Below are 24,006 nucleotides of genomic sequence, written 5' to 3'. Positions count from 1 at the left end.
CAGACCACCAACCGTCCAAACAAAACACTATTCAATTTCCTTAACAGTATACCAGCGAAACAAACACTATACTGTGTGTGAGTATGATTTAATGTGTGTTAGTGTGTGGCGGACCACTCCAAGCCTCTTGAAGGATGAGCCCGTCTGGAAGAATTTTTTTACATTTGCCTTTTACAAATTAAGTGGAGGCTGTTTGCATTCCCAACATGCTCCTTCCGTGTGAGCGTGACTTGTGTGGAGCAGATGTTAAGTTGGGCTGTTAGTGAGGCTACACCTGTGAATCTCTGGCTTCACAGAGAGTCAGAGAGAGAGAGTCAAGTCAGAGAGAGAGTCAGAGAGAGAGAGTCAGAGAGAGAGAGTCAGAGAGAGAGAGTCAGAGAGAGAGAGTCAGAGAGAGTCTCTCTCTCTGACTCCCTCTCGATGGAGATTATCTGAGTCTGTAGCCTACTATACAAGCATTATTCAAACATGGGCTTTACTTTGAATGGAATATGACTTATAAAAGGCTTTATAGAGCATTCAGAAAGTCATCATTGGCAGTTCATAAATGCTTTACAAATCATTTATAAGTTAAACATTGTCTCAAGTAATTTGGGTGAAAGTTTCAAATTAAAAATGTGCTTTGCGCCAACAATTGTACTTGCTATGGTGTGAGTATAGGTAGAGAAAAAGAGTAGCTGGGTCAGAGAGAAGTGTGGGGGGAGAGAAAAGGAGCTGGCATGGTGTCCTCTCTCCACTGCTGGGGACATCACATCCACATCTGTGACTCAGGCTTTCTGGGAGAGGTTAGCTCTGTTTACACACATGCCAATATACTGCATTGCCACAGCAAGCTGTTTGGAGTAGACAACTCAATTCCAAAAGCTTTTCCTAGTAATCATCTTCCCCTCCGCAGAAAACCAGCAGGATCCTGGGTCTCCTATTTTAAAACACTGACTACGACACCCTATTCCCTATATAGTGCACTACCTTTAACCAGAGTGCTATGGGCCCTGGTCAAAAGTAGTGCACTAAATAGGGAATAGGGTGCCATTTGGGAAACATGTATTTGTATGCACTTCTCTGTTAAAACAAGACAAAATTAATGAGGCATTTTGAACTCTCAATAGGGTGGGACCACTTTCACTTGACATATTTCTGCTTATAAAAATCCATGCATTGCAGCATGATTGCCCACTTTCTTTGGTGGCATGGTGTTATACTACTGCATGTTTTGTTTCCTCCAAGCCATTTGAATTTGGAAAAATTATAGTTGAGCTGTTCACTATGTTAAAGAACCTCCCAGAGGAAGTTGCGCCACCATTTCAACGTAATTTCCCGTCCTAGAGAGGAAATTCTTGTTTAGGTTCCAGTGCCAAAGAATGACGAAGGCTACTCACACATATTCACAATTTGGGTGTGGGAATATCCACGTAGATTAATAAACAGAAACAAATAGGGCACTGCTAACCTCTTGTTAACTTTTTCTATCTAGCTAATGTTATGTTGTTGCAGTTTTTTTTACTATACTGAATTCAAAAGATTAGCCAGGTGGGTGGTTCTGGAGATAAATCTATCATAAGCATTGATTTAGGGAAAAGTTTTCCACAGATGGAAACAACTGGCTTATCTTTGACTTCGCCATCTATTGTCATCTCAAAAGTGTTGGTATCTTCCATAAATTGTGTCAGAGAATCCACCATAAAAATAGTTTGAAAGAATAAGATGAAGCTCCAGTAATATGTTTTCATTGTAATGGACACGGTGCAACCTTCGGTAGGTAGGCAGGCTTAGCTGGCAGGCTTCAGCTGTGGTACAAATCAAAGCAAATTTTATCAGTCACCTGCGCTGATATACAACAGGTGTAAACCCCACAGTGAAATGCTTACTTACGATCCCCTAACCAACAGTGCAGTTACCAAAAATATGGATAAGAATAAGAGATGAAAGTAACAAGTAACTAAAGAGCAGCAGTAAAAAAAATAACAATTTACACAGGGGGGTGCCGGTACAGAGTCAATGTGCGGGGGCACCGACTAGTTGAGGAAGTGTGTACAGGTAATTAATGTGACTATGAATAGATGACAACAGAGAGTGGCAGTGGTAAGGAGGGTGGGGACAATGTGAATAGTCTGGGTAGCCATTTGACTAGATGTTCAGCAGTCTTATGGCTTGGGGGTAGAAGCTGTTTAGAAGCCTCTTGGACCTAGACTTGGCGCTCCGGTCCCGCTTGCCATGAGTTAGCAGAGAGAACAGTCTATGACTAGGTTGGCTGGAGTCTTTGACAATTTTAGGGCCTTCCTCTGACACCGCCTGGCATAGAGGTCCTAGATGGCAGGAATCTTGGCCCCAGTGATGTACTGGGCCATTCGCACTACCCTCTGTAGTGCCTTGCGGTCAGAGGCCGAGCAGTTGCCATACCATGCTCTCGATAGTGCAGCTGCAGAACCTTTTGAGGATCTTAGGACCCATGCCAAATCTTTTCAGTCTCCTGAGGGGAATAGGTTTGTCGTGCCTGCTTCACGACTGTCATGGTGTGCTAGGACCATGTTAGTTTGTTGGTGATGTGGACACCAAGGAACTTAATGCTCTCAACCTGCTCCACTGCAGCCCCGTCGATGAGAATGGGGGCGTGCTCGGTCAAATTCTTCCTGAAGTCCACAATCATCTCCTTTGTCTTGATCACGTTGAGGGAGAGGTTGATGTCCTGGCACCACACTGCCAGGTCTCTGACCTCCTCCCTATAGGCTGTCTCGTTGTTGTCAGTGATCAGGCCTACCACTGTTGGGTCATCTGCAAATTTAATGATGGTGTTGGAGTCGTGCCTGGCCGTGTAGTCATGAGTGAACAGTGCGTACAGGAAGGGGCTGAGCACGCACCCCTGAGGGGCCCGCGGTGAGGATCAGCATGGCGGATGTGTTGTTACCTACCCTTACCACCAGGGGGCAGCCCGTCAGGAAGTCCAGGATCCAGTTGCAGAGGGAGGTGTTTAGTTTCAGGGTCTTTAGCTTATTGATGAGCTTTGAGGGCGCTATGGTGTTGAGCGCTGAGCTGTAGTCAATGAATAGCATTCTCACATAGGTGTTCCTTTTTTCCAGGTGGGAAAGGGCAGTGTGGAGTGCAATAGACACTGCATAATCTGTGGATCTGTTGGGGCGGTATGCAAATTGGAGTGGGTCTAGGGTTTCTGGGATGATTGTGTTGATTTGAGCCATGACCAGCCTTTCAAGACACTTCATGGCTACAGACGTGAGTGCTACGGGTCAGTAGTCATTTAGGCAGGTTACCTTAGTGTTCTTGGGCACAGGCACAATGGTGGTCTGCTTAACACATGTTGGTATTACAGACTCGGACAGGGAGAGCTTGAAAATGTCAGTGAAGACACCTGCCAGTTGGTCCGTGCATACTTTGAGTACACATCCTGGTAATCCATCTGGCCCAGCGGCTTTGTGAGTGTTGACCTGTTTAAAGGTTTTGTTTACATCAGCTACAGAGGGCGTTATCACACAGTCATCCAGAACACCTGGTGCTCTCGTGCATGCTTCAGTGTTGCTTTCCTCGAAGCAAGCATAAAAGGCATTTTGCTCGTCTGGTTGGCTTGCGTCACTGGGCAGCTCGCATCTGGGTTTCCCTTTGTAGTCCGTAATAGTTTTCAAACCGTGCCACATCTGACGAGCGTCAGAGCTGGTTTAGTAGGATTCAATCTTAATCCTGTATTGACACTTTGCTTGTTTGATGGTTCATCTGAGGGCACAGCGGGATTTCTTATAAACGTCCGGATTAGTCTCCCGCTCCTTGAAAGCGGCAGCTCTAGCCTTTAGCTCGATGCGGATGTTGCCTGTAATCCATGGCTTCTGGTTGGGATATGTACGTACAGTCACTGTGGAAACGACGTTGTCCATGCACTTATTGATGAAGCTGATGACTGAGGTGGTGTACTCGTCAATGCCATTGGATGAATACCGGAACATATCCAGTCTGTGCTAGCAAAACAGTCCTGTAGTGTAGCATCCGCATCATCTGACCACTTTCGTATTGAGCAAGTCACTTGTACTTCCTACTTTAGTTTTTGCTTGTAAGCAGGAATTAGGAGGATAGAATTATGGTCAGATTTGCCAAATGGAGGGCGGAGAGAGCTTTGTATGCATCTCTGTGTGTGGAGTAAAGGTGGTCTAAGAGTTTCTTCTTCTCTGGTTGCATATGTGACATGCTGGTAAAAATGTGGTAAAACTGATTTAAGTTTGCCTGCATTAAATTCCACGGCCACTAGGAGTGCCGCTTCTGGGTGACCATTTTCTTCTTTGCTTATGGCCTTATAGATTTGGCTGAGACCAGTCTTAGTGCCAGCTTCGTTCTGTGGTGGTAAATAGATGGCTAAGAATAATATAGATGAGAACTCTCTTGGTAGATAGTGTGGTCTACAGCTTATCATAAAATACTCTACCTCAGGCGAGCAATACCTCAACCTCTTTAATATTAGACATTGCGCACCAGGTGTTATTGACAAACAGACACACACCCCCACCCCTCGTCTTAACAGAGGTAGCGTCTGTTTTGTCGGTGCATGGAAAATCCCGCTTGCTCTATATTGTCCGTATCGTCGTTCAGCCACGTCTCGGTGAAACATAAGATGTTACAGTTTTTGATGTCCCGTTGGTAGGATAATCTTAATCGTAGGTCATCAATTTTATTTTCCAATGATTGTACGTTAGCAAGAAGAACGGATGGTAGTGGGAGTTTACTCGCTTGCCTACGGATTCTCAGAAGGCTGCCTGATCTGCGGCCCCTTTTCCTGCGTCTTTTCTTCACGCAAAAGGCGGGGGTCTGGGCCTGTTCCAGTGAAAGCAGAATATCCTACTCGTTAAAGGAAAAAGTTTCTTCCAGTCTGCCGTGAATAATCGCTGATCTGATTTAAACAGAAGTTATTTTCGGTCATAAGAGACAGCATCATTATGTACACAATAAGTTTAAAAAATATGATTTTTTTAAAAACTAACAGAATAGCACAATTGGTTGGGAGAATGTAAAACGTCAGCCATGATCTTTGGCGCTAACTTTGCAGCTGTGTATTATTAATAAACAATGCCATGCTGGTGGATGGTAAAATTCAAATAAAACCCAGCCCTGAAACGAAACGTAGGCTGAAAATAATTTGTATGTCATATCATAGGAAAATACACCGCATTCACGTGGATTAACATGAAATGGGAAGTTCGGATTATATGAAATATATCATACTTTGACTTAAACAATGACTTGTGGACTTAAATCGTTGTGCAACATCATGGGTAAGCTCTGGCCATCGCTTTTCAACTCAAAAAAGTGGATTTCTACTGGTGTGAGCATTTAATGTCAAGGGTGGTCTGGTGTCAAAGTACGTTTCCATATCTGCAACAGTGATCAGCTGAGCAGGGCATGTTATGACCTCATGTCATGCTGTATGAGGTCATGTGAACAGAGACCCTATCAGAGGACAACTAATAAATGTACACACTATTGCAGACACACACTCAGTAACATTTAAACTATCTACTAACCTTAACCCTTACCTTAACCCTTACGGGTTCTGACTGAGAGCAAGGGTTCTGACTGAGAGCAAGGGTTCTGACTGAGAGAAAGGGGTCTGAAACTGAGAGAAAGGGGTCTGACACTGAGAGAAAGGGGTCTGACACTGAGAGAAAGGGGTCTGACTGAGAGAAAGGGGTCTGACTGAGAGAAAGGGTTCTGACTGAGAGAAAGGGTTCTGACTGAAAGAAAGGTGCATGTCACACCCTCTGTATCTCCCACAGATATTGCCTGGGCCTATACTCGATGCGCTCTAGACAATTCCACTATTGTTGTCACGTATGGCACAACAACCAACGATACAAAAGTTTCCTACAGCACATTCAGTATGGGACCAAGCTATCAGTTAAGGATGGAGTATGAGGTATGGCATTTGGAGTATGGGCTGCTACTCTAACTGGTTGTTAATGGTGAGGTCTGACCTGACCCTTAGAGGGGACTGAAAACTGAAGGACTGAAGGTGTTTGTCATTACTACCAGGCCTCTCATTAGTCCTCACTGCTATAAAGCAGACTGAAGTTATTCTGTCACAACCTGACTCAAGCCCATGACTCTCCCCAGCATCACACAGCAGAGCACCCATGCCCTATCCCTTGCCTTACCCCTTCCTTATGGATTACTAAATGGACCCTGTTGGGCTTTGGTGTATCCTTTAGAGTAGGATATGTACTGCAACACTGCAAGATTTTAAATTCAGAGGAAAGACTACTACTACAAACAAATTGCCTTCCTTTCATTTCAAATTAAACAATCCCACCATTATTAATGCATTTTATCTGGTAAGAGGATAGCGATATAATTTACTGCCTACATGAAGAGGCCATAGTTCCATGAGAGAGCAGACAATGGACCTATTCAACATTCTAGACACATTTGTAAAAATACCTTGAAAGGACAGATGGATGGAGAGAACAAGATAGATAGAGAGAGAGAAGCTTGATGGTGATTTGCTCCAGCCTCAAGTAACTGCAGATAACAATCACTGTCCGCACCTAGGACCTGGGTAAACCCATTTTGAACTTTAAAATAGCCTATTTTTCTAATGCAATTTTCAGCTTGGTTTCATTCATCAGTAAAAACACTCATGTTAGAAGAAAAACAAGCTTGTCAACTTGATACACATGTCAAGTAAAAAATAGCTAACATTAAAATGAAAATGGCAAAGGTGAACAAATTAACATCCACACCAATGAAACTGCCTCTTTAGAACTAAAATACTGCTCCGGACCCAGAGCTAAACAATTTAATCACACAAGTAGCAGGTGGTTTGTCGCCCTCTTTGGAAAACGCTTAAGAGGGTGTCGAGTTCAATATCACCACACAGACTGACATCTGCGACCAGGAAAATAAAGTGACCTGACGATGGATAAAACAAACAGCCTGAAATCACAATTTCTCCATGCACCAGTCGCTCCTGCACTCGCTCCAACGAATATCCTTCCATGATTCCCATGCATTTACGCATATGTGGTAGATGTATCTTGTACTATCCAACTATCTAATAAAATAAACATTTGACTTTGTAGGAATTTAACATCTCTTTCGTTGACAGTGATTTCTTGGTATACATTCTTTGAAATCTCTGCATTTCAAATTAGAAGAGTATATATATATATATATATATATATATATATTTGCACCCAAGTGGATAAATGTTTTAGAAACACAAACATGCATACAGAAAAATAACACAGCTATACAATCTGTACTGAATGTAATTAAAGTTTGATTGTTTATTATCAATAACTTTATTATTATGTTAATATTATTGGTATATTACTAATACTGTCATTATTATGACCACCATTATCATTTGTTGTAGTAATAAATTACAATGATTATGTAGAAGAAGTAGGATTAGCATTTCTGTCAGAGTTAGATACATATAAATATAAACTAATATAGGTTGGATTACAAGTCAAAGGACTTGGCACATTTGGCACAAAGTCAAATGATCATTACAGAGCGCAGCTGAAGGGAGTCCAATTCATGCCGCGCAGGAGTTTGAACATGACTGCAATAACTAGTCTGCAATTACTGACATATTATATCGGCTACATCGACATTGTTTGCTTGTGTGTGGTAATTTAAAACATTACACTTTGCTGTAAGCAAAAACAAACATTAAACATAGATTATACAATTAGCCAACAAAACAATAGTGTTTATTTTAATCTTACCTTCACCGACTCCGACAACCTTCCCAATCATGGACGTGTGTGTGAGCAGACAAATATCAACCTTATAAAACCAAAACAATCTAAATGCAATGGCACTTTATTCCTTAGAAATATTTCTCTGGCTTCCTCTCTTACATACACTGGCATACTTGCGCAATCTTAATTTTTATTAAAAATATGCAGCCAAAGTTTTCTGAAAAACTTCCAGATAGACAGGCTATGATAAGAGTTCCATACAGAACTTCACTTGATCATGGGATTCTCTGTATGTTCCACAATGGATGCGCCCGAGATGCGTTATGGTCCGCGTCACAGGTATCGTTCTCATTGAATAGAAATAGTCTCCCTCTTTCTTCACTGTAAACTGCAGATGTTAGTGTTAAATTGTAGCTCCAAATACAGATGTGAGTTGGCTCAGGTTTTTTAAAGCCTGGGGTGGTGTCAAATTCCATCGTCTATCACATGATCCCAGCCCACAATAGCCTACACAGGTTGCTTTCTGTGAAATGACACTCAATTTACAAAAGCTCATGATTAGGCCTACTTACTATTTCGGTTCCTTATTTTAATCTCTACATTAACTTGATTCCGTATATCGTTTTTCTACGTCCAAAGTTGACCCGGTTCAGTTAGAATGGTTGGCGTGTCCCATTTAGATTCCAAAGGATCGCGCGCGTGCGGCGGTGTCTATTAACTGCGCATGTTAAATGAGTACTCGAAGGCAACCTATAGGAGAGAGCTGTACACCCATTTTATGAGCGTCAAATGCAACCACACTGCTGGTATTAACTTTACACACTGCACTGCAGTACTTGCATAATGTGTTATCTCTTGAAAACAATGAAACCGACAAATGACCCACGACAATCATAATTTGACATCTAGTAACATGTATAATTGTTGTGGAATTGTCTTCTCGTTTTGCCTGTTGAATGACCCTTGTGATCGTTTATCATATCAGTAGCCTACTTGCTTGACATAATAAACTTAAACAAAGATACTTTGTTTTAAAATAGGTTGAATTTCAAGTGTTTATTTTTTTTTTTTTACAATCCATGCACAATTACTTGATGCCTAATCAATACCCACACTTTTCTATGTGACCGCAATTGGCCCAATGCTTGTTTCTGAGATAAGGCCATTCAAACCACCAGTCACACACTTAACAATTGATAAAACAAACCTCAGTAATGAGACAGGCTACGTCCCAAATGGCAACCTATTCCCTATATAGTGCACTATGGGCCCTGGTCAAAAATAGTGCACTAAAAAGGGAATAAGGTGGCATTTGGGATGGAAACTTTCATGACCAAACTTCCCGCAAGCGACTGGGGTGCAATCTGAATCTCAAGCTTTAGAGGTGTTATCAAGATTGGCCTGGAATCCAACCCACCCGACTGGCTACAAGGCCAGGGCCAGCCAGCTCTGAACTCTACATGTCTGTCCCAAATGGCACCCTATTTCCTATGTTTTGCACTACTTTTAACCAGAACCCATAGGTCTCTGATCAAAAGTAGTGCACTATATAGGGAATAGGAGGTGAAGGGGGCCATTTGGAACACAAACTAAACCTCTTTTCCAGATTGTGGATCTCTTCTCCACCTCAGGAGCACGAAGCCATAGCATCTTCAATCCAGGCGGTGCCAAACAGCAGATTAAAGCCCCACAGAGGGTTGCCTTCTTTGGGCAGCGATGGATGCTGACTGGCTCACTGGGTCCTGCTGGTGCTTGACCCAGCCACACTCCACTGGCCGAGCTTTGGCCAGCCTGGGAGGCTGCCTGACGGGGTGAGACCAACCAACGTGCCATCCTGCCTGGAGCTAGGGCATGGAGACAGGACAGGAGGCTGACTGGTGCTTGACTGGGGCACTGGGGCAGGAGACAGAAGGGCTCACAGGGGCACTGAGGAGTGACTCCAGGCCACGCTGCTGACTCTGAGGCCAGGTCTTTATTCAGGATTGCCCAGAGAACAGCATCAGCATGACCAAAACAACCTCTCAAGCCAAAAATTTATAAAGCCTGAATTGTATTCAGTATCCTCACTGTGTGGTGGGTTATGGGTCACATGTGACTGTGGAGGGGTTGGACAGGGGCAGCAGGCAGTCCTGGACTGTGAGTCTTAGACTAGTGTTGTGGTCTATAGAGCCATGAGGAGCTAGCTGACCCCTGCAGCAGTCCTGGACTTTGACCAGTGAGTAGTGTTGTGGTCTATAGAGCCATGAGGAGCTAGTTGACCCCTGCAGCAGTCCTGGACTGTGAGTCTTAGACTAGTGTTGTGGTCTATAGAGCCATGAGGAGCTAGTTGATCCCTGCAGCAGTCCTGGACTGTGAGTCTTAGACTAGTGTTGTGGTCTATAGAGCCATGAGGAGCTAGTTGACCCCTGCAGCAGTCCTGGACTGTGACCAGTGAGTAGTGTTGTGGTCTATAGAGCCATGAGGAGCTAGTTGACCCCTGCAGCAGTCCTGGACTGTGACCAGTGAGTAGTGTTGTGGTCTGAAGACCTGGCAGCAGCTCTGGGCCTTTTCTCATTTGGTCAAAAGTCCATTCTCCACCCTCTCTCCTTCGTCTTCTCTCCTCCATGACCCCGAAACCGATGTGTTCAAGGAGATGCCATTTCATGTGTAGGCGAACGGAAGAGCGTCCTCCCCTGCTTTATAGCCTTTCATTGAGGATATTCAGGTGTATCCTATCTGAGTCCTTCGTGGAAAAGTTTTGAAATCTGCCACACGCCCTTGGAATCAGATTTTGTTTTGTCAGGGGAGAAAAGCATGCACACGTTTAAAAACAATAAAATGTTTTCTGAAACTAACTTCAATAATTTTGATCACTTTACACATTTAATTTGGGATCCACCCTGTAAATTTAATTTGCCTGATCTGGAGAAGGAGTCTCATTTCATACAAACGCATTTTCATCCATGTTCCCTTTCCTAGCCGCCTATCCTCTAATTCCTTTTGACCTTTTTCAAAAGGAGGCGAGAGAGGACAGAGGACAACGGAGTTTAGCAAATCCAATTGAGAAAAGGCCCTGGACACACTGTGACTGGTGTGGTCCAAATTAGAGGTCGACAGATTATGATTTTTCAACGCCGATACCGATTATTGGAGGACCATAAAAGCCAATACTGATTAATCTGCCAATTGTTTTATTTGTAATAATGACAATTACAACAATACTGAATGAACACTTATTTTAACTTCATATAATACATAAATAAAATCAATTTAGCCTCAAGTAAATAATGAAACATGTTCAATTTGGTTTAAATAATGCAAAAATAAAGTGTTGGAGAAGAAAGTAAAAGTGCAATATGTTCCATGTAAAATATGTGCCATGTAAGAAAGCTAACGTTTCAGTTCCTTGCTGAGAACATGAGAACATATGAAAGCTGGTGGTTCCTTTTAACATGAGTCTTCAATATTCCCAGGTAAGAAGTTTTAGGTTGTAGTTATTATAGGACTATTCCCATCTATACCATTTGTATTTCTTTAACCTTTGACTATTTGATGTTCTTATAGGCACTTTAGTATTGCCAGTGTAACAGTATAGCTTCCGTCCCTCTCCTCGCTCCTCCCTGGGCTCGAACCAGCAACAAAATTACAATTAGCGCCATTTCACTTCGGTTACACGAGCCTCATCTCGGGAGTTGATAGGCTTGAAGTCATAAACAGCGCAATGCTTCACGCACAACGAAGAGTTGCTGGCAAAACGCACGAAAGTGGTGTTTCAATGAATGTTTACGCGCCTGCTTCTGCCTACCACCGCTCAGTCAGATTATATGCAACGCAGGACACGCTAGATAATATCTAGTAATATCATCAACCATGTGTAGTTAACTAGTGATTATGATTGATTGTTTTTTATAAGATAAATGTAATGCCAGCTAGCAATTTACCTTGGCTTACTGCATTTGCGTAACAGTCTCCTTGTGGAATGCAATGAGAGAGATGCAGGTTGTTATTGCGTTGGACTAGTTAACTGTAAGGTTGCAAGATTGGATCCCCCGAGCTGACAAGGTGAAAATCTGACCTCTGGACTGTTATTGTGTAGTGGTTTAGAGGTATGAGGACCTAGTTGACCTCTGGACTGTTCTTGTGTAGTGGTTTAGAGGTATGAGGACCTAGTTGACCGCTAGACTGTTCTTGTGTAGTGATTTTGAGGTATGAGGACATAGTTGACCTCTGGACTGTTCTTGTGTAGTGATTTAGAGGTATGAGGACATAGTTGACCGCTAGACTGTTTTTGTGTAGTGATTTAGAGGTATGAGGACATAGTTAACCTCTGGACTGTACTTGTATAGTGGTTTAGAGGTGTGAGGACCTAGTTGACCTCTGGATTGTTCTTGGGTAGTGGTTTAGAGGTGTGAGAACCTAGTTGACCTCTGCTCATAGGGAGAAAATTAATGATGGCCTCCAGCAATGATGACACTCCTAAAAGTCCTAAAAGCCAGCCAGGCACCCAGGAGGCCATACTGCCTTGCACTGACCCATAGCAGGGAGCCTGGTCCTGCCCAGCCCACAAAGGCCCTCCCTGCTCTGGCCTGGCCCAGGCACTAAGCAAACATGGGCCCACCTGCTCCGTCTCTGGAGTTTCAGACATTCAGCTAGCCCACCTCCCATCCACCTCCATCAGAAGTTCAGATCTCCCTCCCAACATTTCCCAAGCCTCTCTCTGCTCCTATAGCCTCCTACTGTAAGAGCAACCTGCTGATTAAATTCACATGTTCTAACACGGACCAATGACCATTAATTAATGTTCTCAGTGCTTTCCAGGCCATAAAACACAAGTGGACTTCCCTATGGATACAATTAACCTTCCCTCCCTCTCTACAGAAATTATGGCTGAACCCTTCAAAAGAAATTGATGACCGAAATAATTTTATTCCAAATAGCCATTTAAACTCAATTTGGCCTCTGTCAGAGTGATGTATTTTCAGGCGTATGGAATTCAGCTGGAACAACACAGAGCTCATAGACTGTCCCAAATGGAACCATATTCCCTACATAGTGCCCTATTTTTGACCAAGCCCTAGTCAAAAGTAGTGCACTATACTGGAAATAGGGTGCCATTTGGGATATACTCACTGACTCTGGATGGATAGCAGGAGGGGAATAGGATCCCGACCGGGTGTGTGTGCACAAACCGAGACCTGGGTTTGTATTTAAATGGGGAGATAGTTATTTGATGTCCTTTTCTTTTAAAGCTAGTTTTCTTTTAATATTTTGTTGTTGTTTGTTTTTAGACCTTTCCCCAATCCTAATCCAGCATGCTTTTTCATTCCTTTTAAGACCAAGGGAACTATTACAAAACAGCAGAGACATATTGATCTCTGTAACGATCGTTGTCGGAATGAGACCAAGGTGCAGCGTGGTACGTGTTCATGAATCTCGAATCAGGGACTGTTTGTTTCGAGCATGTTGAGCACAGTGCCACACTGCTAACCCACACATGTATCTTTAGGCATGGCCAATTAAAACTGAGGAGAAGAGAATGATTTTGTATCCTGATAGAGAGGTCACAGTAGCAGTATTAATAGGTTGATGACACATACAGTGCCTTGCGAAAGTATTCGGCCCCCTTGAACTTTGCGACCTTTTGCCACATTTCAGGCTTCAAACATAAAGATATAAAACTGTATTTTTTTGTGAAGAATCAACAACAAGTGGGACACAATCATGAAGTGGAACGACATTTATTGGATATTTCAAACTTTTTTAACAAATCAAAAACTGAAAAATTGGGCGTGCAAAATTATTCAGCCCCTTTACTTTCAGTGCAGCAAACTCTCTCCAGAAGTTCAGTGAGGATCTCTGAATGATCCAATGTTGACCTAAATGACTAATGATGATAAATATAATCCACCTGTGTGTAATCAAGTCTCCGTATAAATGCACCTGCACTGTGATAGTCTCAGAGGTCCGTCAAAAGCGCAGAGAGCATCATGAAGAACAAGGAACACACCAGGCAGGTCCGAGATACTGTTGTGAAGAAGTTTAAAGCCGGATTTGGATACAAAAAGATTTCCCAAGCTTTAAACATCCCAAGGAGCACTGTGCAAGCGATAATATTGAAATGGAAGGAGTATCAGACCACTGCAAATCTACCAAGACCTGGCCATCCCTCTAAACTTTCAGCTCATACAAGGAGAAGACTGATCAGAGATGCAGCCAAGAGGCCCATGATCACTCTGGATGAACTGCAGAGATCTACAGCTGAGGTGGGAGACTCTGTCCATAGGACAACAATCAGTCGTGTATTGCACAAATCTGGCCTTTATGGAAGAGGGGCAAGAAGAAAGACATTTCTTAAAGATATCCATAAAAAGTGTTGTTTAAAGTTTGCCACAAGCCACCTGGGAGACACACCAAACATGTGGAAGAAGGTGCTCTGGTCAGATGAAACCAAAATTGAACTTTTTGGCAACAATGCAAAACGTTATGTTTGGCGTAAAAGCAACACAGCTGAACACACCATCCCCACTGTCAAACATGGTGGTGGCAGCATCATGGTTTGGGCCTGCTTTTCTTCAGCAGGGACAGGGAAGATGGTTAAAATTGATGGGTAGATGGATGGAGCCAAATACAGGACCATTCTGGAAGAAAACCTGATGGAGTCTGCAAAAGACCTGAGACTGGGACGGAGATTTGTCTTCCAACAAGACAATGATCCAAAACATAAAGCAAAATCTACAATGGAATGGTTCAAAAATAAACATATCCAGGTGTTAGAATGGCCAAGTCAAAGTCCAGACCTGAATCCAATCGAGAATCTGTGGAAAGAACTGAAAACTGCTGTTCACAAATGCTCTCCATCCAACCTCACTGAGCTCGAGCTGTTTTGCAAGGAGGAATGGGAAAAAATTTCAGTCTCTCGATGTGCAAAACTGATAGAGACATACCCCAAGCGACTTACAGCTGTAATCGCAGCAAAAGGTGGCGCTACAAAGTATTAACTTAAGGGGGCTGAATAATTTTGCACGCCCAATTTTTCAGTTTTTGATTTGTTAAAAAAGTTTGAAATATCCAATAAATGTCGTTCCACTTCATGATTGTGTCCCACTTGTTGTTGATTCTTCACAAAAAAATACAGTTTTATATCTTTATGTTTGAAGCCTGAAATGTGGCAAAAGGTCGCAAAGTTCAAGGGGGCCGAATACTTTCGCAAGGCACTGTATCTAATCTAACAAAGCTTGATATTTACTGATCATCCCTCCACTCCAAAATGACCACACTCTTTGCATCTAAAACACAACATGACACTGGAATTAACCTGTGGCTAAGGTCCTTAGTGTCAAGCCCCCTGCAGTGCCAAGCATGTGTGTCCATCCACATATACCAGCATGGTTTCTCTCTATGAGGAAACTTGTAATTTTGGCATCTGAGTAAGGCTCACAATGGCATTGGAGGACTACATTTAGAGCTTAATCTAATGTGGCCTCTTGGCCTGTTCCTGTGGTGAGGTGGGGTTAGAGGTCAGGGGTCAGAGTGTCTGGGTGGCCAGGCATGGCCCCCTGGATCTCCTGCTGCTAAAGCTTCCAGGTTCTTCAGCTCTCCTGCTGATTCACAGCATCCTGGTCTTGTGAAGGGGTTGGTGATCAGAGGATTTCTCCCAGGCATGGGTGGTTGCGAGCCTGTTCGTTATTCATATATACCGTTTCACATTGCTTGTATTATAACAGCATGCCCTTGTAAAATACTGTGGGTTAAGTACAGAACCCAGAAAGCACAAACAAACACACTGTATGCCTATTACTCACATTGCTGGAGTGAGGGAGAGAGAAAGAGGAGCGTGAGAGAAGTCTTTGTGAATAGGCATGATGGACAGGAACTCTCTCTCTCCTAGATGTAGCGTAGTGATTCCACTCCACTGAGCTAGGCACACAGTGAACCACTCCGTCTATTTCTGGAGAGCATACTAAATGTGAAGATATCTCTAAAGCACCTGGCAACCTGAGAAAACAAGCAGTAGATCAGCGTGGCAAAAGAGGATCGCTGAACAAACATGGTCCACATTACACATACACCACTAATGAGTTTCTATCAGATCTTCATTCAGTGATTACATGCATCATTTGTTCTAGAACACATCATGTTCTAGAATCTATTCTGTCAGTTCCTGAAGTATAATACAAATTATAATCAGAAAACAGAATGTTATTTCTCATGGCGGCTATATAACAGCAATGGGAGTACAGACGTGTAGTGACCAGACCACCTGTTTCTCTGTCTGTCTTCTGTCTCTATTGCAGATGTGAACTGGGTATGTGTGCTCATGGGTCTCTTAAAATCCCCTTGTGGTTTGCTGTGGGCCTGCTGGGTCTGCTAACGTAAACACTCTTCTCTGGAACACAACTGAGTGAGTGCTGGCTTTGGGATGCCGATGTTTCACAGAGTAAAATGTGTAATAACATTAATTCAATAAACATTGTACCTGGGGAGTGAGAAGGAGCACGCCTCCCCTTAGGCTGTAGAAGGGACAAGGAGACCCAAGATGACATGAAAAACCACAGCTGTGAAATGACAAAGAAGGGGACTAGAAAATAAACCTCTCCAGCATCCCAGCCTCAGTCCCAGACATTTCCCATGCATGCATCGGGGACAGAGAGAGATCGTTATGGAGAGAAAGAGAGAGGAGGGAGATGGAGGGAGGCAGAGAAAAGGAAAAAGGAGCAACATGTTTTCCATCGCAAGTGTTCCCACGTCTCCCATTTTTGAGTAAACTGTTTTTTTGGTCAGCGTTGCAGCAGCCATGGGCATATCCAGTGCAGATGCAGTGTCAGTTAAAATAAAAGGGTGTGGAACCTGAGACTGCACAGACACACTCCACTGGAAAACAGTGCAGGGGCAGACCAAAACCCTGCCTCACGCAGGGTCTAATTAAAACAAAATGATGGGAACCACCGACAAGAACCAGGGCTCGTATTTCAGGTCAGACAGAAGAAGGAATCAAAAGAAGATCAAAAGGCTTGGGAGCAGCAACAGAACCCCGTCTGGCCTGCTGGTGGTATGTGAGAGCTGTCCCCCGGTGTCCCCCCCCAGCTCAGACCAGAGGCCACCTACATAGAGTAGAGAAGAGCAGACCACCTGTCTGTGTGCACTCTACCAAGCCCCAGCACCCCACCCCAGAACACATGTGCACACACATGCACGCACGCACACAGTGACAGACCATGTCCAGGTCAAGGATCCAGCTCTTTAAATAGTGTACACCTGCCTGTTGTGTCCATAGCAGAGCTGTCTGTGATCTCACACACTTTCTAAATCTGGGTACTATTTACAGCAGATGCTACAAGCATATTAAAACCATTGGAAGATCTGGCTGCCAGCATTCTTAGAGAGTTGCATGCTGTTGTTGGGTTGTTGTCTAGTACTGTAGCTGCTGGTTTGGATTCTAGTTGAGTTTTTTGGTTGTCTATATTGAATCCATATATTTTCAAGATAAATCTGCAGTATATTGGTGTGTAGATCATCACATCTAAATATATCTAATCTATTCCAATCTAAGATCACTAGTCTTCTTTTATGACCATTACAGTAAACCACTAACGAGAAATCGTATATTTTATTACTGTAGTTACCATGGTGTTTCTGAATAGAAAACAACACAGCAGACCTTGTGTGTGATTTATCTGATCATCTACTGTCTAGGACAGGGCTCTCCAACCCTGTTCCTGGAGAGCTACCCTCCTTTAGGTTATGCATGAGGGTGCCTCTCCAGGAACAGGGTTGGCATTAAAACCTACAGGAGGGTGGGCTCTCCAGGAACAGGATTGGTGTTAAAACCTACAGGAGGGTGGGCTCTCCAAGAACAGGGTTGGAGTGAAAACCTACAGGAGGGTGGGCTCTCCAGGAACAGGATTGGTGTTAAAACCTACAGGAGGGTGGGCTCTCCAGGAACAGGATTGGTGTTAAAACCTACAGGAGGGTGGGCTCTCCAGGAACAGGATTGGTGTTAAAACCTACAGGAGGGTTGCTCTCCAGGAACAGGATTGGTGTTAAAACCTAAAGGAGGGTTGCTCTCCAGGAACAGGGTTGGCATTAAAACCTACAGGAGGGTGGCTCTCCAGAAACAGGGTTGGAGTTAAAACCTACAGGAACCGGGTGGCTCTCCTGGAACAGGGTTGGAGTTAAAACCTACAGGAGGGTGGGCTCTCCTGGAACAGGGTTGGAGTTAAAACCTACAAGAGGGTGGGTTCTCTCGGAACAGGGTTGGCGTTAAAACCTTCTGGAGGTTCACTCTCCAGGAACAGGGTTAGAGTGAAAATCTACTGGAGGGTAGCTCTCCAGGTACAGGGTGGGAGTGAAAACTTACAGGAGGGTAGCACTCTAAGAACAGGGTTGGAGTGAAAACCTACAGGAGGGTGGGCTCTCCGGGAACAGGATTGTCATTAAAACCTACAGGAGGGTGGGCTCTCCGGGAACAGGGCTGGAGTAAAAACCTTCAGGACGGTAGTTCTCCAGGAACAGGGCTGGAGTGAAAACCTACAGGATGGTAGCTCTCCGGGAACAGGGCTAGAGTAAAAACCTACAGGAGGGTGGGCTCTCAGGGGACAGGGCTAGAGTAAAAACCTACAGGAGGGTGGGCTCTCCGGGAACAGGGCTGGAGTGAAAACCTACAGGACGGTAGTTCTCCGGGAACAGGGCTAGAGTAAAAACCTACAGGAGGGTTGGCTCTCAGGGGACAGGGCTGGAGTAAAAACCTACAGGAGGGTGGGCTCTCCAGGAACAAGGTTGGAGTAAAAACCTACAGGAGGGTGGGCTCTCCAGGAACAGGGTTGGAGTAAAAACCTACAGGAGGGTGGGCTCTCCAGGAACAGGGTTGGAGTAAAAACCTACAGGAGGGTGGGCTCTCCAGGAACAGGGTTGGAGTAAAAACCTACAGGAGGGTGGGCTCTCCAGGAACAGGGCTGGAGTAAAAACCTACAGGAGGGTGGGCTCTCCAGGAACAGGGTTGGAGTAAAAACCTACAGGAGGGTGGGCTCTCCAGGAACAGGGCTGGAGTAAAAACCTACAGGAGGGTGGGCTCTCCAGGAACAGGGCTGGAGTAAAAACCTACAGGAGGGTGGGCTCTCCAGGAACAGGGTTGGAGTAAAAACCTACAGGAGGGTGGGCTCTCCAGGAACAGGGCTGGAGTAAAAACCTACAGGAGGGTGGGCTCTCCAGCAACAGTTTTGGAGTAAAAACCTACAGGAGGGTGGGCTCTCCAGGAACAGGGTTGGAGTAAAAACCTACTTGAGGGTGGGCTCTCCAGGAACAGGGTTGGAGTAAATACCTACAGGAGGGTGGGCTCTCCAGGAACAGGGTTGGAGTAAAAACCTACAGGAGGGTGGGCTCTCCAGGAACAGGGTTGGAGTAAAAACCTACAGGAGGGTGGGCTCTCCAGGAACAGGGTTGGAGTAAAAACCTACACGAGGGTGGGCTCTCCAGGAACAGGGTTGGAGTAAAAACCTTACACGAGGGTGGGCTCTCCAGGAACAGGGCTGGAGTAAAAACCTACAGGAGGGTGGGCTCTCCAGCAACAGTTTTGGAGTAAAAACCTACAGGAGGGTGGGCTCTCCAGGAACAGGGTTGGAGTAAAAACCTACAGGAGGGTGGGCTCTCCAGGAACAGTTTTGGAGTAAAAACCTACAGGAGGGTGGTCTCTCCAGGAACAGGGTTGGAGTAAAAACCTACAGGAGGGTGGGCTCCCCAGGAACAGGGTTGGAATAAAAACATACAGGAGGGTGAGCTCTCCAGGAACAGGGTTGGAGTAAAAACCTACAGGAGGGTGGGCTCTCTGGGAACAGGGTTGGAGTAAAAACCTACAGGAGGGTGGGCTCTCCAGGAACAGGGTTGGAGTAAACACCTACAGGAGGGTGGGCTCTCCAGGAACAGGGCTGGAGTAAAAACCTACAGGAGGGTGGGCTCTCCAGGAACAGGGTTGGAGTAAACACCTACAGGAGGGTGGGCTCTCCAGGCACAGAGTTGGAGAGTACTGATCTAGGACATCCATTCTACTTCAAAGTAAAAGAGAAGAAAACACAAATGTGGTCCACTAAACACAGCTTGTAACATGTTCTGAAGTAGAGTGCAATGTTTTTAAGATCTCATAACATTTATTAGCAGAATAATTGTGATATGTTGGCGCTAGGATCCTTCAGCCAAACAGTGTCCATTACATGGTGCACACTGTTAACAAGCCAATTTATACTGTAGCAGGCTCCAAATAATCTCATGAAAGCATACTTATAGCCTGCATCACAAATGACAACCTATTCCTTATAGACTGTATGTAGTGCACTACTGTTGACCAGGGCCTATAGGGTATTGGTCAAAAATAGTGCACTATATAGGGAACAGGGTGCCATTTGGGACACAACCATAGGGACTGCATCCAAGACAAGACAAGAATACAAATCTCAGCCATAACTATACTGAACAAAAATATAAACGCAACATGTAAAGTGTTTCATGAGCTGAAATAAAAGATCCCAGAAATGTTCCATATGCACAAAAAGCTTATTTCTCTAAAATGTTGTGCACAAATGTGTTTACACCCCTGTTAGTTTGCATTTCTCCATTACCAAGGTAATCCATACACCTGACAGGTGTGGCATATCAAGAAGCATATTAAACATAATGACCATTGCACAGGTGCACCTTGTGCTGTTAACAATAAAAGGCCACTCTAAAATGTGCCCGAGGCCCATTGTGAGGCCCATTTTTGTAATGGTATCTCTGACCAACAGATGCATATCTGTATTCCCAGTCATATAAAATCCATAGATTAGGGCCTAATGAATTTATTTCAATTGTCTGATTTCCTCATATGAACTGTAACTCGGTAAAAATCTATCAAATTGTTGTATGTTGCGTTTACATTTTTGTTCAGTATACAGTGCATTCGGAAAGTATTCAGACCCCTTGACTTTTTCCACATTTTGTTACATTACAGCCTTATTCTAAAATAATGACAAAGTGAAAACAGGTTTTTGGACATTTTTGCAAATGTATTAAAATAAAAAACAGAAATACCTTATTTACAGTATTCAGACCCTTTGCTATGATACTGTAAATTGAGCTGAGGTGCATCCTGTTTCCCTTGATCATCCTTAAGATGTTTCTACAACCTGATTGGAGTACACATGTGGTAAATTCAATTGGTTGGACATGATTTGGAAAACACACACCTGTCTATATAAGCTCCCACAGTTGACAGTGCATGTCAGAACAAAAACCAAGCCATGATTTAGAAGGAATTGTCCTTAGAGCTCCAAGACAGGATTATGTCAAGGCACAGATCTGGGGAAGGGTACCAAAACATTTCTGCAGCATTGAAGGTCCCCACAAACACAGTGGCCTCCATCATTCTTAAATGGAATGTTTGGAACACTTAAGACTCTTCCTAGAGCTGGCTGCTGGGCCAAACTGAGCTATCGGGGTGAAGGGCCTTGGTCAGGGAGGTGACCAAGAACCAGATGGTCCCTCTGACTGAACTCCAGAGTTCCTCTGTGGAGATGAGAGAATCTTCCAGATCGGACAACCATCTCTGTAGCACTCTACCAATCAGGCCATTATGGTAGAGTGGCCAGACAGAAGCCACTCCTCAGTAAAAGGCACATGACAGCTCGCTTAGAGTTAGCCAAAAGGCATCTAAACGACTCAGACCATGAGAAACAAGATTCTCTGGTCTGATGAAACCAAGTTGAACTCTTTGGTCTAAATGTCAAGCGTCACGTCTAGAGAAAACCTGGCACCATCCCTACGTTGAAGCAGGCACAGCCAGAAGAGGACTGGCCACCCCACATAGCCTGGTTCCTCTCTAGGTTTCTTCCTAGGTTTTGGCCTTTCTAGGGAGTTTTTCCTAGCCACCGTGCTTCTACACCTGCATTGCTTGCTGTTTGGGGTTTTAGGCTGGGTTTCTGTACAGCACTTTGAGATATCAGCTGATGTATGAAGGGCTATATAAATACATTTGGTGGCAGCATCATGCTGTGGGGATGTTTTTCAGCGGCAGGGACCGGGAGACTAGTCAGGATCGAGGGAAAGAGGAACGGAGCAAAGAACAGAGAGATCCTTGATGAAAACCTGCTCCAGAGCACTTAGGACCTCAGACTGGGGCGAAGGTTCACTTTCCAACAGGAAAATGACCCAGAGCACACAGCCAAGACAACGCAGGAGGGGCTTTGGGACAAGTCTCTGTATGTCCTTTATATTTTAATTTATTATGGATCCCCAAAGCAGCTAACATCTCTGAAGAGACCTGAAAATAGATGTGCTCCTACTCTCCTCATCCAATCTGACAGAGCTTGAGAGGATCTGCAGAGAAGATTGGGAGAAACTCCCCAAATAAAGGTGTGTCAAGCTTGTAGCGTCATACCCAAGAAGACTCGAGGCTGTAATCGCTGCCAAAGGTGCTTCAACAAAGTACTGAGTAAAGGGTCTGAATACTTATGTAAATGTGATATTTGTGCACATTTCTAAAAACCTGTTTTTGCTTTGTCATTATGGGGTATTATGTGTAGATTGATGAGGGGGGAAAAAAACTATTTAATACATTTTAGAATAAGGCTGTAATGTAACAAAATATAGAACAAGTCAAGGGGTCTGAATACTTTCCGGATGCACTGTATATGTAACACCTATCCCTGATCTTATCCATATACTGTAGCTCAGGCTTGGACCCAAAACAACCTTTTTACTAGCAGCAATATCCCTAGCTTTGGTCCAGGGCGTTTACATGCCTTCTTTAAGACGCATGTAACGCTCTGGACCAGAGCTACAATAATCCTGACATTGACCCCAGTCACCTTGCACCTTTGACAGTCTTCTAAGCGTGGACTCAAACTACAACCATAGCCTTAGAGCCAAGTCTGTAATGAGATAAACAGCCACACACTACATTGATTTCTCTATCCATTTGAAATCTTTGAAGTCTCTCTTTCATGACTCACAGCAGAAGAATGTCATACGAGGTGAAATCACTTTAATAAACTGAAGTCGTCTCTGTCTCAAACGGCACCCATAGGCTCTGGTCAAAAGCAGTGCACTATATAAGGAAAAGGGTGCCATTTGGGACGCAGCCCTAGTGTTGTGTAAGGGTGGCCCTCGATAACTATTTTAGCCATTAAGGCAGCCATTAAGTCCAACAGAAGTGAACAGACATTCCTTTTGGAATAGCAAACTCCAGCTTTCAGCAGACTTCAGCCTCTCCCGGCTTCTCCTGTTTCTCTCTACAGAGGTGAGATAAATTGAGTCCCTGTTGGACTGGTGTTATGGTGCCACAGCTGTCTAACCTGTCTGAGCCACAGCTCTCTCTAACTAACCTGATCTAACTTGCAGACCAAATGGTTGGGTTGGACTCTCCCTCCTGGCTGAAGGCAATACAAGCTTGGTAACACCTCTGACTCATTACAAAAAAGCTATAGTTACAACGCAATAGTAACCATGGCAAAACAAATTTCCGCTTGCACACACACACACACACACACACACACACACACACACACACACACACACACACACACACACACACACACACACACACACACACACACACACACACACACACACCAGTGGTTAGTCTCAAAGAGTTAAGATGGTCAGTAATCTGTTCCCAGGATACTGTTCTGTTGTTGGCAGTCTCCAACGTGTGGAACATAGAACATTCCCTGTCCTTGACCTTTTCCCCATAAAAAATCCTGCAAGAACCCACACAAGAAAGCAGCAGACCTGGGTTCAGATGCTATTCGAAACCATCTCAACTATTTTATCATGCTTGATTGATCTTCCCTGACTTAATGGACCAATAGAATAGTCAAAAAATCTGCAAAACCTACCGAACTGGCACTCCAGGGAAGCTAGAGCAAACGCTGATAGACTGAACGATTTCTAATAGTATTTGAACCCAGCTCACAACACAATGATGACTCAGCCCCACCAGTTACATTGACCATGTTTACCAGCACTCTCTCATAAACACTGACTGTTTGTTGATGCCACTTAGTAGGACAAGAAAAGCTGAGATGATCTTTCTGATAAGGTGTATCCACTACTGGAATACATGGATGGGTGGGTGGAAAACACAAACATATACTGTATCTAAACAACATGGCATTAGACAACAACACTGTTAGACATTGCTGTGTTGCAATATGAAATAGATGCTTTTTAAATGCAACAAAAAAAAGTTTAGGGAAGACAACAGTAGATATAATATTCAATTAAACATAAAAAACAGGAATATATAAACACATTTCATTACCTCTCTCCAGTTGTTTGCATTTCATAAAATGACAAGGGA

The 24,006-nt window shown here is 44.0% G+C and overlaps 1 protein-coding gene across 2 annotated transcripts in view; it reads right to left on the bottom strand.

Moving 5' to 3' along the window:
• artn (artemin) overlaps positions 1-8,427 on the bottom strand; it is a 31,192-nt gene extending 22,765 nt beyond the window's left edge. The window contains exon 1 of one of the 2 annotated variants that reach the window (XM_036978486.2): positions 7,725-8,427. In XM_036978486.2, coding sequence (XP_036834381.2) covers positions 7,725-7,755 — 31 coding nt within the window. In that variant the 5' untranslated portion in view covers positions 7,756-8,427. The remainder of the gene's footprint in view (positions 1-7,724) is intronic. The other variant, XM_021604475.3, reaches the window with a different exon arrangement.
• Between the last annotated feature and the right edge of the window lie 15,579 nt (positions 8,428-24,006).

The sequence above is a fragment of the Oncorhynchus mykiss genome, chromosome 5 (assembly GCF_057628025.1).
Source record: "Oncorhynchus mykiss isolate SJ-2025 chromosome 5, ASM5762802v1, whole genome shotgun sequence".
NCBI lineage: Eukaryota > Metazoa > Chordata > Actinopteri > Salmoniformes > Salmonidae > Oncorhynchus > Oncorhynchus mykiss.
Note: the sequence above shows the minus strand (reverse complement) of the source record. Positions and strands in the feature narration are given on the sequence as shown.